Source organism: Gavialis gangeticus, unplaced genomic scaffold (assembly GCF_001723915.1).
Source record: "Gavialis gangeticus isolate Ggan-Ray unplaced genomic scaffold, GavGan_comp1, whole genome shotgun sequence".
NCBI lineage: Eukaryota > Metazoa > Chordata > Crocodylia > Gavialidae > Gavialis > Gavialis gangeticus.
Genome location: NW_017729025.1, coordinates 20,878,346 through 20,894,808, shown reverse-complemented (window position 1 = coordinate 20,894,808; position 16,463 = coordinate 20,878,346). Strand labels below are relative to the sequence as shown.

The 16,463-nt window shown below is 44.4% G+C and overlaps 1 protein-coding gene across 1 annotated transcript in view; it reads left to right on the top strand.

Moving 5' to 3' along the window:
- The window catches only part of LOC109298408 (inverted formin-2-like), a 24,046-nt gene that overhangs the window by 3,519 nt on the left and 4,064 nt on the right, over positions 1–16,463 (top strand). Inside the window, exons 2-14 of the mRNA XM_019518487.1 lie at positions 1,996–2,141; positions 2,231–2,292; positions 2,861–2,963; positions 3,058–3,143; positions 4,531–4,631; positions 7,294–7,364; positions 7,492–7,599; positions 8,689–8,759; positions 10,131–10,251; positions 10,403–10,567; positions 11,508–11,610; positions 12,450–12,608; positions 13,341–14,141. Coding sequence (XP_019374032.1) covers positions 1,996–2,141; positions 2,231–2,292; positions 2,861–2,963; positions 3,058–3,143; positions 4,531–4,631; positions 7,294–7,364; positions 7,492–7,599; positions 8,689–8,759; positions 10,131–10,251; positions 10,403–10,567; positions 11,508–11,610; positions 12,450–12,608; positions 13,341–14,141 — 2,097 coding nt within the window. The remainder of the gene's footprint in view (positions 1–1,995; positions 2,142–2,230; positions 2,293–2,860; positions 2,964–3,057; positions 3,144–4,530; positions 4,632–7,293; positions 7,365–7,491; positions 7,600–8,688; positions 8,760–10,130; positions 10,252–10,402; positions 10,568–11,507; positions 11,611–12,449; positions 12,609–13,340; positions 14,142–16,463) is intronic.

The window sequence follows — 16,463 nt, the reverse complement described above, 5'->3', positions numbered from 1 at the left end:
TTAGTTAAGTCTTTGGCTGGGGACCATTTTGTCTAGAAATAAAAGCCTTTTTTTTTTTTTTTTAAATAAATTCCAAACTAAAAGGCACCTCACTTCCCTTCCATGTAGTCCCCTAGCAATAAGTCTTCCAATCAACTTCAGCAAGCTATGGATCTGGTTTCAAAATTGTTCAAATTGTGACAGGCCAGAATGGGGCCTTTCTGTCCTTGGTAATTGTGGGGGGAAAAATTAGGTGGGGAAAGGTGAAATGTGGAAAATCATGTCAGCATGAATTACATAGTGCTGCTAAGGCTGTATAGGCAGGGGAGTATTGCAAAGTCATAGGCAGGATTTTTACCTCTGTTTTGCACTTGTGAGATTACCACTGCAGTTCTCCAATCCACAAGCCAAGGACTTTGAGGAAAATTGTAGAATTCAGAGAAGAGCCATAAAAAAAAAACAATTGAGCAATTGGAAAATAAGCTTTACAGTGAACGATCTAAGGAGCAACGTTTGTTAGTTTTTCACCACGGAAGGTGAAGGGACACATCTATAAGTACCTACATGGGTACATGCAAGACTGAGGTCTTCTTTAATCTACCAGACAACGAGATTCAATGACTGGAAGTTGAAGGTAAACAAGCCTAGGCCTAAAATAGTGTGAAAAATGTTTAATGCAGGTAATGAACCATTGGAACAAATTATTGGAAGAATTATTAAGCGTTTTAGTGGATTCTCAAACAGCAAATTGAGATTGGGTGGATTTTTTAGAAGAAATGCTCTAGTTCAAGCAGGAGTTACCCATCTAATACATAAATAAATGATTTGAAGAAATCCTATGGCCCAGTTATATGGGAAGCCAGACTGGATGCGTTTACAATTTATAATAATTAGGAAAGTTCCCATGCAGAAAATGGCCAGTCATGATCCCCGAAGACATCCTGTTAGCCACCCTACCAGAAATAGGAAGGAGACAGGCCCACAGCCTTCCTGCTCTCCACCAACTGATTGAGTCGGTCTGCATCACATTAGGAATAGAGCTGTGGATATGCTGTGCTTGCATGTCTGGGAGCTCCTGAAAGCACTGTAGCCTAGCTACCCTAGGGTGACCATACATCCCAGATCGGCTGGGACAGTCCTGGATTTCGGACGGTGTCTCAGCTTCCCACCCGTTGGAGAGAATTGAAGCAAAATTCCCAGATTGGCAGGAACCCACCCACATGAGACTCCCAAGTCAGGAGCCAGGCATGCGCGGGCAGGTTTATGCCAATCTTGGACTTTTGCTTCAATTTTCTGCAGGGAGTTGAAACAATGGGCTGCTTCCTGGTCTGGACCCTGCTGGGCTGTGAGCAGAGTTGCTTGCTCAGTAGAGTCAGGGTAGGGGTGTGCATGGGGAGCCACAGGGTTGGGGCTGTGTGTGTGCGTGCATGTGCATACTGGTGCCCCCCAGTGTTCCCCCCTCCCCCTCCTTTCTGTCTCATATTTCCCTCAAATTATTATGGTCACCAAGATGTGCCTGTCTCCGTATCTGGCTCTCAGTGGAATTCTCTAGCGTGTTAAGCAACATTGCAGATAACTCTGCTTTCCAAATGTCCCAGGTATTAGCTAGATGGTTCCTAATGAGCCAGACAGTGATCCTGAGCCTGGGGAGCCCTTTAAGTATTCTAGACAGAGGCATTAACCTAATTGGAGCTCAGCATCCTGTGCGTGCACTGCAACTCTGCGATATGCAGCAGAGCGGCGAGAGCTAACAGAAGTTGGGAAAAGCCATTTAGCTTGGCTCCTGCCTTCAGTGCAGTTAATAGCATGTGGCTCTAGCTTCCCTGGTTTAATTAGCCTTCAAACCTTTGGGATCTGCACTGTGGGAGCTGCCACTCTTAAATAATTAACATTAGTCCGGGACTAATGTGCCTCTCTCCTCCTTTCATTTATCTTTCAGAGCATTTATATTCCAGGCAGTTGCATTGTCTCAAAACTGAAGTTCTGAGTTTTTGGTTGCATCTGTTTCTCTTTCAGAAAGTCACTCTATGTGGGCATCAGTGACTAGCAGCAGCGAAGAAACCATAGAGCCCGATTATACGAGCATAGAACAACTCTTTTGTTTTCCCCAAACAAGCCCCAAGGAGAAAGCCACTGCCCCTGTCAAAGCAGAACCAAAGGAGGTATTGGGCTATTTCTATTTGTTTGATAAATATAGATAAAGATCACTGCATATGGCTCCTCTAACCCAAAGTGTCATTTCTTAAAACAGATCACGTTCTTAGACTCCAAGAAAAGTCTCAACTTGAATATCTTTTTGAAGCAATTTAAATGGTAAGATATGACCTGTTTCACATTTGCTGAATAAAATGGTACTTTGGAAAGCGACTTTTATTTTCCTTCCAGATGCATCAATCTATGCAAAGCTTGAAAAATCTTGTCTACCTATTGTACCACCATGGTCCCAATCACTGTAGTATCTGAGCACCTCCAGGCTTTTAAATGTATTCATCCTCCCAATATCCTTGTGGGGTAGGGAAGTGCTATGAACTCCATTTTCTAGATGAGGAGGAAAATGTGTTTGTGTATGCCTGCAGGCATGCATCAATGCCTAATCTCAGGTGCTTTTGAAACAACCTACTAGGCACCTAGCCACATCTTGAGGCACCTAAATATCTTTTAAAAGTTTGTCTTAAGTGATTTGACCAAAGTCCCCCAGGAAGTCTATGTCTGCACTAGCCACTGGATCATACTTCCTCCCAGTAGGCAGTTCTCATTGGGGGTGGGGGTGGGGTTATAGACCCTCTTCATAAAGAATTAGCACTATGCTTAATGGTTTATGGTTGCAGTACCACATGCATCATTTCATGACTGTTTCTAATTCCATGCCTTTTCCCTACAGCTCAAATGAAGAGGTAGCTGATATGATTTGGAAAGGGGACAGGACCAAGTTTGATGTTGAGGTTTTGAAACAACTACTGAAGCTGCTACCCGAAAAGCATGAGGTTAGGAGAAAGAAGCCTCTAAATATAATTCAGTTCACAAAAGCTGTAAGCAGGGGTGCAGCTCTGCAGTGTTGACTCTTGTATTTCTTGTTAGATAGAAAACCTGAAAGCCTTCAAGGAAGAAAAATCAAAGTTAGCTAATGCTGATCAGTTTTATCTCCTCCTCCTTGGGATTCCCAGGTAAGGGATATTATCTCCCACTTTAGCTTCATCTTTGCTTACATACCTTTTTCAAAAAGCAGCAGCTTTGATCTACTCAGAGAGCCTGTGAAGTCTAGTGCAGTGTGTCATGTAACAGGAGACTCAAAGTGCTCCCAGCCAGAGGATTACACTACACAACGTTCTGAATGCCAAGTCATTCGCAATTATTTGGAAAAGCCACCCAATAGAAAGAAGTGGGTCTTTTTTCTTGTGGCAACACTATGAGAAGCTCTCAAAGGAATAAAAATAAGAGAAAGAACCTGATCTTTCTTTTAATGGATTTGTTGCTTTAAAACAAAATCTTCCGTCAAGGGTTTTTAGCGTGCTTAGTGATTGAATTGAGGGCAGTTGCTCATTATTAAGACACCTTAATGGAAGCAGCAAACAAAGTGCAAATTAACAACAGAGGTCCTCAAAGCACTTTACAGAATATCAATCATATAAACCTTACATTAGCCACCTGAGGAACTATTCCATTTTAGAGATAAGAAAATACTCATACAAAGGGAAATATAAATTATGCCTCTTGAAGCCAGCCTGGGAAGATGCAACCATAGTCATATTGCTCTGCCATGGAAACATATTGCGCCTATGCTCTTTTCCATTTGCTACCAGAGGGAGCCATTAAGGGATTTCATAGTACCTGCTGGCAAGGCTCCTAATGAGATGATCTCCCACAGCCTTCCCCAGTTAGCGCTGCCCATTTTGCATGCAGTTCTGGATATCTGTGGCTTCATAGTGGAGGAGGTTGTGGCCCCAAACATGCATGCATGCATGCACGCGTACACACACACACACACAGAGTCCAATAAGTATTAAGGGACATAGGAGGTCACATAACTAACCCAAAAGTGATTCAGGAGGCCTGTGGGAGTTTCAGGAATAGAACCTATATCTTGAAGGCCACATAGCAGTCCTGCCTGTCTGCTGAGTTAGTGTGGCCCTACAGCATTGTCTGCATGCTACCAGTTTTTGGTTCCCATTGATAAAGAACCCCAAGCCATAGGCACAGCCAATCACTCTGTACCAGTCTGATGTAGACAGAGGCCTTGTCCACACCCAACCTGCTGCTTTTGAGCACATTGGAAGTCCAGGTCTTGAATGCAATGCCAGGAATATTCCTTTGAGTGTCCTCCTCCTACGGGCTGACGTACAAAGTAGGACCAAGGCTTACCGCATCAGTAGCAGGACTGAGGCCTCTGCTACTGTGGTGTGAACATACCCACATGAGCTACGAATGTGGTTTTTTTCCCCATAGATTTTAGAATAAGCAAGCTTTTAATGGTTCTGGGAGTGGGGGAGAGGCCACCATGGTTCAGGAAGTTGTTAGGCCTAACAGTATATTTGTACTAATCTCTTTTCTTAGCTATCAACTGCGGATTGAATGTATGCTATTATGCGAGGAGACTACCGTCATGCTAGACATGCTACAACCTAAAGCAGACACGATCGAGAAAGCCTGTGAAGGTAAACAAGACAGGGCCGCACATCAATGGATTATGTTCAGAACCATGCACAACATAGCAGTCCTCTTTTTTCCCTAGAATTTGAGGCCAAAGTGACCTTTTGTTGTCTTCATTCCATATTAAGGAGAATCTGTTTTTGTATGGTGGATTCCTCCTTGACTCTATCAGACTTGAGAGAATCAAATCCTTATGAGCTATGGACATCAAGCTTAATGATTGTTTCTAGGGATGAATTACAAAGCCACAAGCCCTGAAGAAGCCTCCCACTGGCAAAATGCTCAGCAGCCAAAATCTGTGGACCACCATGAATGCATTTCAGCAAAAGCAAAATGTAGACCAATGAATCCTTCTTGATAGTGAGAGCATTCTATGGAACTGGCATTGCCTACCAAAGTGTTACTTTCCGATTATCATGCCAGCTTCACTGTTGATGCAATTATCAACCAGTCAGGGCTTGTTAGTGCCAGATCTTTCCAGGAAGCTGGATTTAGACAGTGGATCTCAACCTGGCAAAAACTAAAGGAAGACCCCATTTAGGACTCCCTAGAACACCATTATATACAACTGCCTGAGCAGAAGCCCTCTGCCAACCCAGAAATACTCAAAATCCCTTCATACCCACTAGTCAAGCTCTCTCCTACAGAGTTTGCTGCTGTTGTAAGTAGTTAGGGGATACTCTGCTACCATAGCAATGGGGCCATCCAAGTATCCATGTAGATTATGTGGTATGTCTTACGAGCCCTAGAGCTACTATTTGGGAGTACATGAGGATGGTCCACCTGAATCACTGGGGGCAGAGACAGTATGGAAAACCAGAATGGGACGGTCCTCTAGGTCGGGGTGGGTAATTATTTAGAACCACTTAAGGAATTTTAGTGAGCTGTTGAGGGTGGGAAGAGGGAAGAGTGCTGACCTGGACTCAGCCCCCCATCGTGGCTGTTTATACCACCTGGCAGGGGCAGCTAGGGAGATGCCAATTGATCCTATCTGGCCCAGGCCTGTCCACCCTGAACCCACCACTGGTGGTGTTGGACAGAGCAGGTGGGTGGGGTGTCCATGGAACCAGCATCTGTCACAGGGATGTGTGGGGAGCAGATCACAGCTCTGCCCCAGGCCCCAGCCCCACAATGTCACCATCTCATGTTCCCAGCTCCACACACCTGTCCTGCTCCCAGGTACCGCTTTCTGCCTGCCCATGGCCTCATTGCATCCACCCAACAGAGCACACACTGCCCCTGGGGTCCTGAGCTGGTCTCAGTAGAGACCCCTGCCACTCTGTCCAGTACCTCCAGGGCTAGGTGCCAGGTCTGGCTGCAGAAACACTGACAACTGCAGCCAGAAGTATGAGGATAGAGCAAGCCACTGCCACGGAGGCTGCTGAGAAGCCAAGTCCAGATGTTGCATCACCCCCACCATGCGACCAAGCCCCGCAGACTACAGCTCCCAGCATCTGGGAACCACACACAGGGATAGGGTGACCTGCACTCTGCACCAGGTGCCACTTCCGCACCTGGGGATGGCGGGACCAGTCACACACGCTATGACCCGGGCTAGATGGGGCTGAGGGACCCATCTGGGTCAGATAGAGTCACTTGGCAGGCCAGATCTGGCCCGCAGGCTGTAATTTGTCCACCCCTGTTAAATGGTGGTATAAAAATATCTTGAGCAATTCTTACTCAATATCTCCCCTTGCAGGTGGGTGGGGGAGGGAAGTCTGACACCACACTGAGGACAATTTGATGGTGTTGAATAGGCTTTCAAATTTGTGCATGCATTTTTTTTAGCTTATGGAAATCGCACAAAAATTGCTGTCCCCAAACCGGATCCAAGTCCATGCAGTGCAGAGGCTCAGGAATCTTTGTGGGAAATTATTTGGGGTGAATGAGGCCCCCTTTCTACCACTGAGTGCAGTGTAACCAAAATGCTTGGCTCCATTATACTCTGCAACTCTCCACTAGCAGCAATGATCAAGGTGCTGGTGGGATTAGCAGAGAAGCTTAAATAAATGTGTCTGTGCTGGTGTTCCTGCTGTTGCCACCTCATGTGTGTCAAATTTGTTTTTTTAAGGACCCTTAGCCGCACAAAGTTCACTCTTATGGGATAGACTGGATATGTCCTTGGCCTGTTTCACACACTGATAATCAGCTCCCTTGCCAACTAACCACCACCTGAGAACGGGACTAGCCTGTCTAGTTATAATGAGTGGACTATAATTGCAAGGCATGTCAAAACTGACTTCTCTATAATTCAAATTGACCCTGAGTGCCCTTGAATATTAAAATCACAGGACCTGATTCTCATTCAACTTACACTGGTATAAACCAAGAATAATTCCAGTGCAATCAGTGAGTGTTGGTGTAACATTGGTGTCAAGCAAATAGAATCAGGTCTCATGCTATTTCCCCAATAAGGAACTTCAAAGTATGAAGAGAGTCCACAAGACTTACTCAGTCCAGCTCAAGAAGTTAACCAGGGCCACTAAAAGTCAGACTCTCCCTGGGTTTCTCGCACATTAGAACAGATGCCACATCATTTGTGTTGTAAACCAGAAAGTCCTGATTTGGAATAATTGGAGCTGGGAGCTCCAGCTCGGAGACCATTTGGGAGTCATTCCAAGTGGAAGGTGACATTCATTCACAGACACCTTTTTTTCCCCCTCACAGATCTTCTTATTAGCCATCGCCTGCCTCTGTTTTGTCAGCTGATCCTCAAAGTTGGAAACTTTCTGAACTATGTAAGGTGTTTTTAATTTAATCAATCCATTTTATTGATTAAAAGCTGAAACCTCCCATTTGTATAGACCAGATATAAATAAGGAGGGAACACAAGACTTATTTCTGCTTTCTTTTTCTTTCCTTCAGGGAAGTCACACCGGAGATGCTGATGGCTTTAAAATTAGCACTTTACTCAAACTAACTGAAACCAAAGCAAACCAAACCCGCATTACTTTGCTGCACCACATTCTGAAGGTACCTCTGCAGTTTCCCTAGAGGAATTTGATCCTGGCCAAACTGGTGTCACACACTCATGTTTGCATCCTCTGTGCATGGCCCTGAAGGCAGGGCTCCATTTGGATGGGGCCCTAATGCTATCACTAGAAAACCTTTAAAAAAAAAAAGATTCCTATAAAAATTGTGGAGAGAACAGGGAGTTTTGCCCAGACCCTCCCTATCACCTCCACCACTGGATCTTTCTCCTCCCTCATTTCCTCAGTGCTGAAAATGCAGCTGCCTTGCCAACAGTCCTAATGAGGTCACACCCCCACTCTGAATCCTTCTGCCCACTCCCACTTTATCAACTGAGCCTCTTTGACTTCCCCCAGGCTTTCACAACTTTCTTTTTCCTGCTTATCTGACCTTTTATCCTTTCCCCACTTTCCTGTCTGCTCTGCCTACAGCACCAGCTTCAGTTTGCCCCATTTATTGAGTTCTCTGCCTAAACAAATCTGCATATTAAAACCTCAGCATAAGTCCTACTGGTCTTGCAACACCTAAAAAGGGTATCAGCCAGTCCTTAATTGCTAGGCAGAAGTGCACGGACACTGTGGTGATTGTGGCTGTCTAAGCAAATAGATAGGCAGGTAAGATGCATCAGAGTGTTTCTATTCTATACATAGGACACTGGACTAGCTAGCATCCGACTAGCACGGCCTGAACCCATCTCCAGCAGTGGCTAGTACCTACTGCCCGAGGAAGGTTCAAGAAACACCACAGTAGACGATAGTCAGAAAGTTCCATCCTAGCTCTTATCAGCTGGAGGTGAACCTAGGCCCTAAAGGCTGGGTGTTCATGCCCCTCTCAAAACTCTTTATATTTGTTTTAATCTTTAACATTAAGGACTCAGGAATGTCTCATTAAAAACAACTTGCTAAATTCTTGGCTCGGTAACAATAAGAGGGTGGGAGGGGAGAGGTTACCTTATATGGACCAATTACACACTCCGAGCACCTTGCTTCTATCCATTCTCCCCACCTCTCCCACCCAAAACCCCCACATACCCTTCTCCTCCAATGTGAAGCTGAGAACATACCAACAACTGAAGTTTCTCTCTTGTTTCAGGAAGTAGAAAATAATCACACGGACTTACTGGAGCTTCCCAAGGACCTTGAATGTGTTGCAAAGGCAGCAGGGTAGGAGGTTACTTTAAATTAAAAGGAAGACATGCACCGTACAACCCCCACACCAGCCATTTTCAAGAAATTAGAACATAAAAAGCCCCATTATAACCCATTAATTAATGGGGTAGAGTTTTAATTAGTTTTGAACCAAAAGATTTGGTTCATGAACTTGGAGACCATTTTAAAACACAAATTGATGATTTGCAACAGGCAATAAGCCTCAGTGTTTAGGGCTGGAAATTGAGCCACATTCAATTAATTCAGCTTTCCAGAGGCCATACTGCATTCAGGTGGGGGGGCTGTACCTTTTTAATTCCATCCACCTTTAATCGTTTATGAAGTGCCTTTCACTACTATGTATTCTGGGACAATATGCTAGTAGCTAGCACTCCAAAAGGAGCCCTTAATCTTTAGATTAGTCCCTTTAATGTATTAGAGATGCCAGACAATTAGAGTCCATATGTCTCAGTTCCAAGTATACAATACACAAGGTTACAGTTAGACCTGCCCCTGTTTTTCTATGTGCTGCTAGAGACCACTTTCCTCACTCACTCCAGGGGCTCACAGAGAACTAGTTCCTTGGCAAAGGGGGTCTTCAAACAAAGTGGAGCAAAACTATATTTCCTGGGCCAGTTTGGTCTTTGCTGTAAGCCCACTGGATTTAAAGCCCATGGCATCAATAGTCCTGGAATCACACCACAGATGGATTTGATCAAGTGCATTTGGGGATGGTCACTCAAGAGAGGAAGTTGCTTTGCCTACATTGCAAACATATCCGATAACACAGGTTTTGTTGCTGCAAGGTTTTCTAGGACAGCTTGGAATTGTGGTCTCTTGCATTAGAGACTCTGGCTCTCAAGAGCCAAAATACAAACACCAGTGTATAGCTGGATGACCCTTCCCTATCTGTACAAACAGATAAGCAATGGTAAGCAAATAATACCATGGTTCACTGGTGCTAGAGATACTTATAGGACTAGTAAAGGACAATTTTCAAGAGTACAAGTGATTTAGATTCATAGGCCATGCAAAAAGTCAATGGTGTTTGTATTCCTAAATTTTTTAAGCACTGTTTGAAAAAAAAAAAAAAAGAAAGAAAGAAAGAAATCCTATTCTTAATCTACTTTCTTAGAGTTTTCAGATGGGGGTTTCTTATTGCATTACAGTAGAACCAAGATGTCCCAGCTAAGAGAAGGGCTCCATTCTTCTAGGCACTGAGCATAGCTCCTGGGAAAATCCTGCCTGAGATTTCACTGACACACCTGTGCTTTGCTGTTAGGGAAAGCACAGGAGGGGATACATGGGCTCAGATGTCCCTGTCTTCCAGCATTCCCAGACTAAATAGCAAAACATCTTCAGTCTCTTGTGGGTACTCTTTTTCAGAATTAACCTGGAAATTATACGTACAGAATCCAATTCCCATTTAAATAAGTTGGAAGAACTTAAGAAAAAGTTACAGGCCTCGAGCGACGATGTGAAAGCACAGTACGAGGCACCCATCGAGGTCAGTGAGAGGAGCTCCCTCACATCTTACATTTCACCCTTTTGCCTGCTTCTATATGTCTCCCTGCACCTGAACTTTCAGCTCATACATCGTTATTCCATTTTTAACATCAGTCTTTACCTTTGTAAAATTTAAATTAAATGCCTTTCAGGACAGCATAAAGGCATCACAGAAGCTGCAGGAGACATTTAATACCATTGACAGGAAAAAGGAGGAACTTGCCAACTATCTCTGTGAAGATCCAAACAAATTGTCACTGGAAGATATATTTAGCACCATGAAAACCTTCAGGGATCTTTTCATCAAAGCACTTAAGGTTTGCATTTGTGAACATTGCACAGTCAGATGCAGGGGTGGAAAACACACATCAGTTCAAGTAGCATAGAAAGATGGTGGATTCATTTCTCCCCTTGAAAGCAAGGGCCATTAGGTGCTCAAGTCAGCACTGACATTAGTTAGAGTAGTCCTGTGACTGCTCTAACATCTCTACTAGCATAAAGTTCCTCAGGCAGAATTGCTGCATCATAACTCTGCTCCACAACCAGTGCCTTCTCATGCCAACAGCTGGAAGTGGTGTAGCAAAGACCACATCCCTTAAGCCAAAGAAGGAAAGAGTGGCTGGTACTGGAAACTGTGTGCTACATGCAGTAGCTTTCCACAAGGAAGCAGTTCTCTGTGCAGGGGCAATTTGCCACTGGCAAAGAGGAATCTGTCCACTTTGGATCTTCCAATACAAAAAGTGTGCAAAAACTCAACGGTCAGATTCTTTATCCAAGGCCTATAGTTTGAATGATGGATCCATGAAAGTCTCTATTCCACTCAAAGAGCAATTCATAGAAAGTTTAGACTTACAGTGGTCTCAAAATTGGTCATCACATGCATCCAAAACAAATCAGCTTGGCTCAGAAGGGGTCTTTCAACATTTATAGAGGGGTTGCATGCAAGTGGACAAGAAAAGTTGATCTAGAGCAAGTCAGTAGGTTTACTTTACAGGGTGATCCATGGCTGCCTCTTCCTACTGAGAATGAGCATGGCCAAACACGCTTTCTGCCCCCCTTGCCCCCTCCCCACCAAAGAAAGGACACAGGTCCCACTGCCCACATTATCCATTTGGGAATGTAAGTGCCCAGGAATTGCAACAGGCTGCAAGTGGGATAGATCCCATTTCTAGTGGCTTTCCAACCTGATCTCAGCTGCATGGCTGTGCTACCAGATATTTAAATCAATCAGATATCACATCACTTATCTACCTACAGGAAAACAAGGACAGGAAGGAACAAGCTGCAAAGGCAGAAAAGAGGAAGAAACAGCTGGAGGAGGAAGAAGCTAAGAGACAGACAGGAGAAAATGGAAAGATAAGTGAGTATCTGATGGGGTTTAATGGAAGGTTCATAGAGCCCATATTCAGCCACACAAGGACTCAGAGGTGCCAACCTGTTCCTGCTCCAGCCTCCTCAGTACCTAAAAGTGGTGTCTATAGGCAGCCATGTCCATCTACCACAGTCAGAGCTATGCTAATACCAATTTGGGGTCTGCTAGCCAAACAGAAAAGTAAAAAACTTTGAAAACAAAAGACCTTGTTCTGCATTGGACAAAGTGTTTTTTCTTAAAATTTAATATATTTAAACTTCTGGTTAAGATGTCCTCGCAAATTGAAAAACTATATATTTAACTTTTTCAGAGAATTTTCCCAGCCCTGCTCTCAACTGAAACCATTCACCAAAGCCAACAGAAGTTTGCAATACATTTCAACCAGAAACAAAGAGTTTGGTCTTAAAGGCAATAGAGAAGCAAAGCAGAACACCTCTACCTCCCTAGATTAGCTGTCCCTCACACCTGCAACATTCAAACTAGATGCAGGACACAAAGAGGTGCAAGGTCTCAGCCTGCAGGTGTGATGACCTTCAGTGGCAGAGGCTCTGGGACACACTACTTATAGCTCCCTCCCTCCTGCCCTCTACAGTCATCACCAACACCAGTGTGACAGATGTGTAATGGTCCTAGGGCCAAGCAGTAGCATTTGGTATCTATTTTAAACTGGGATCAGTCTCAACACAACACTGGGGAGTGGAAGTGGGGGGAACAAGGAGGTCAAGTCAAATTCTTCCTTAGGTCATCACTGCTCTCAGTGGTCCTGCCCATTCAGGAGGAGAGCGATATTAATGATGTCTCTGTTTTGTCTTGTTTTTAAACCCCAGTTAAGAAGGGGGCAGTAAAGCAGGAGGAGGTGTGCATTATTGATGCCCTACTGGCTGACATACGGAAAGGCTTCAAGCTACGGAAAACAAAGAACAGGGGAGAGTCAGACACTCCACCTAAAACAACGCCAGCAGGCACCCCGGAGGGAGGGCAACCAGGTAAGGCAGAGGCCATTTGTCTCCAACCCACCCAACTGCAAGACAGATACCCAAGCAGGAGCTCCAGTCTCATTCACATTTGGGGTATTTAATCTTAAAGGGACACCACTTCCAAAAGCGTTATCAGTGGGTCCAGGGCCCCTGGAGGAGAAAACCAGTGTTCATAAATCACTTAGGCACCTGCATGAAAGGGTTACTCACGAGCTGCTGATTTTGTGACTTTGCTGCTCAAGCTTCCTTCCAGCTCTAAAGGCTGCAGATTCCATTCCCAGAGACTTCCCAGCCAGCGCTGTTGCTGGAAGACTCATGTTGACATCATTTGTATGTTATCATCATCCTGGGTTACCTTTAAAAAGCAGAGTTAGATTGGATTACTACTTGGATGGGAGAAAGCTGGGAGGGCAGAGAGGTCTGAAGTCCTGTCTCAGATCCAGCTACTAACTTCAGCATAGACTTGTCAGCTAAATTAGGCCACAATGCCAAGTGGTAAGTGTCACTGCCAAGATAAGCCCAAATTCAACATGGTTAAGTTCTCTTTGCTTCCATGGAAATTAAGCACATAGTTTAGTCCCATGGGAGGCTTCAAGGTAAGCTTTGGTTTTACTGAATCAGATTCGTTTTTAGGGTTCACAGCCATGAATGTAGCTAGGTTTGGGGTGATGGCCAACAGGTCAGGTCATTTCAAATGCAGCACTGAAGAACCTTGTCTGACCCTCTGTTCTTTGTTTAAAGGGAAAAGTGCTAATGATGTAAAAGAAGTGGGAAAGGAAAGCATTTGCGAGACCAAACAAAGTGAGGACAATCACTCAGAATACACTCCTGCCCCAGATGCTGCTTCTGCCACCATTATGGGCCCTGGTAAAGATGAAGTACAGTTGTCTGCTTCAAACCAGCCACCTCCTGAAGACAACGCTGGAGGAAATTTGCCACAACAGCCCTGTACTCAAGGAAGCTCCTTTAGTTCAGCAGATGCTGATAGAGTCTCCCAGCCAAAGGATGGAGTAAGCATCAAGGGGAAGAATGACTCGTACAGCTTTCCAGAGAACACAGAACACAAAACCAGCGTGTTTTCTCCATGTAACATAGGAGCATCTATACAGTTTGCAAGCAGCTATTCAAGCCATTGTACCAGGTTAAAAGATGAAACAGATGCACCTAGCTTAGGGGATAAGGATAGCAAATCTGAACTAACTGTCTTAGGAAGTGGTAAAATAGCTGAACAGACATTGCTGCCCAGTGACACCTGTCAAAGTGAGACTAAAATCAAAGTTGAACCAGCACCTGAAAATGCTGAAACAATTCTGACTACCAAGTCAAGCTCCAAACAGGTAGACATCAGGGAAACAGCAAAAAAAAATGAAGATCCCGATGAAGAGTCATTGCTGGACACCTCTCAGGAGAAATCCCTCTCAGAAGAACCAACAACAGATTCTTCCTGTTCAGTTCCTCCAGGACAGGGACGTGCTGACAAGGAAGGGCAGAAAGGGTCTGGGAAACAGAGGAAGAAGAAGAGGCACAGCAAAAGCCAGCCAGGTAATACATTTTAGATACAACCTTTGGAAGTCTAGCTTGATTCACAGGACTGAAGTCCTTAGTCTCTGCTCTCCAGGATTATGTAAATAGAACTTTTTCTTCCTTCTTTATGATCCAGTCCTGCATCATTGTAGTCAATAGGAGTTTTACTATCCTGAGAGCAATGCTGTTGAATATAGATGTTCTCTAAAACTAGAGGCTGGTTTTAACAGCACAAGTGTTGTACAAGGACAGACTTACAAATAGTTTCTAAAGGTGTAGCAATTAATAAACCTAAAAGCATGGTGTACACCTTCCTAGCATGCAGCAAGACAGTGATGAACACATCTGTCAAAGATGTGATAGCAAGTTTAAGCCACGGTTATAGGCAAACTAGTGATCCATCGGGCTCTACGAAGTAACTATTAAACATTCAGTACAAATGCCTACACGAACTATAAAAATGCAGCTTTTCTAAAACATCGCCCCTACCCGCAGCTGTTATTCTGACTTTTCTCCCCCCACCTTCAGTTACAGAAACATTCTGCACACAGTAACCCGAATCAGTCATAAGGTTGGAAGGTGTCTCAAAGGTGATCTGTTCCAACCCCCAGTTATTGTCACTGGAATTTAAAGATCAAGTGCATTTCCTTCTTCCCTTTGCAGTCCAGCCACACGCTTATAGACTTGATTTTGTGCTGAGGCCGCATGCAGGCTCTTGGAGCTTTGAGGGTCAGCCCCTTGGCATGCATAATCGTGTCACCCAGGAAAGACTGGAGAGTCAGATCTTGCTGTGGTCTGTGGGGAGGTGTACACTGTGCCAGCCCTTTGGAAAATGCAGCCTATTGTCTCTGGTCCCCCAAGCCCTACCTGTCAGCAGGTAACAGGAAAAAGTAGTTGGAACCATGATACCTCCTAGCTGTTCCTCCTTCTCAAGTGTGGAGGAAGGACTAGGTGCATCAGACATAAACCTTTTCTTCATACCTGGAGACAATGTGGGAAGGGAGGGAGAAATGCGAGCTGGCTGTGCTCCCTTTTGCAGCCACATGAGGCCTCAATGACAAAGTTAAGCTTTAATTATCATTACTTTTCAAACTGTTTAGTTGATGTTTTTGTCCTTCATAAGAAATTAAACCCCTTCCTAAGTGGTTCTTGCTGTCCTAGGGAGTTCCCTGTTGTTATATTTGCATTGCCACCTTCAGATCCACTTAGTGTTTCTCTTTTATTTGAAAGCAGAGGTTGACATTGATACTGGCGATAATAAAACAAAAAAAGTGTGTGTGGTACAGTGAGGTACGTAAACTTGTTAAAACGCTTTCATGTGAACTAACCATTGTGTTGGGGCTTTCGTGGCTTTCTGGCGTGATCAGTAATCACCTTATTGGCTAAATAAGCTTCTGGTCCTCAAGTCTTACTTATATGGGGCATCTTTACACGTGCTCCAGGGTATAGGGGAGGCCGGGGGGAGGGGAGGGGAGTGCTTTCATTAGAGCGGCTCTCGGGAGCTGCTCCAATTAAAGCACCCACAGCTTCTCATGTAATCAGTGTCCCATGCTTCAAAATAGTACCAGGGGTCCTTTAACTAAAGTTCACCCAACAAGCTTTAGTTAAAATGCCCCTGCCACCATTTTGAAGCATAAGGACACTGAATACATGTGGCTAATTAGCATGCTTCAGCAGGCTCAGTTAATCAAGTCTGCTGTGATGTGTGCTAATTAGCATACTTCAGGCACGTGTATAGGCATCCATAGAGACTTTAAAAAAAAAAAAAAGATGAAGAAGAGAGATGCGCAGACCTCTTCCTTTGTGATTTTTGCTGTCAAAGGGCCTGATCCTGCACCTGGTGGAGTGGACGCTAAACACCTAGTGCTGCAGAATCAGATCCTAAGTTGCCATCTTCTACATTAAAAGCCACCCTCCTCTTTCCCTGCAGAAAATCTCTAGTCTGGTGTTAGCTTCCCTTATCACGTGATCCCAACTTGTCAGCATAACTGAAATCCTCGGCTTTGGTCTGATAACTTCTCTAAACGTTGTAAAAATGGGAGTTCAGTACATTTGCCCTTTGGAAGAAATGGCTGCCCCCAGCTCCAGGTTTCTGTTAATGGGACTCACCTAATTTTTAAAAAGCTCGACACTGGCTCCTGCAATTATGAAAGCAGTCTACTGAGCCAAGGAGGAGCACTAACAGGACTCCTGCCTCCACCTAGGGGCCATATCCCAAATGCTGTTCATTGCTGAGCTCTTCAATTTGCAAAGATTTAAAGTTAAGCAGGAGAGGTTCCCTGAACTATGCAGCCTGGGGACTGCTGTGTTTTGGCACCCAAAAAAAAAAAAAAAAAAAAA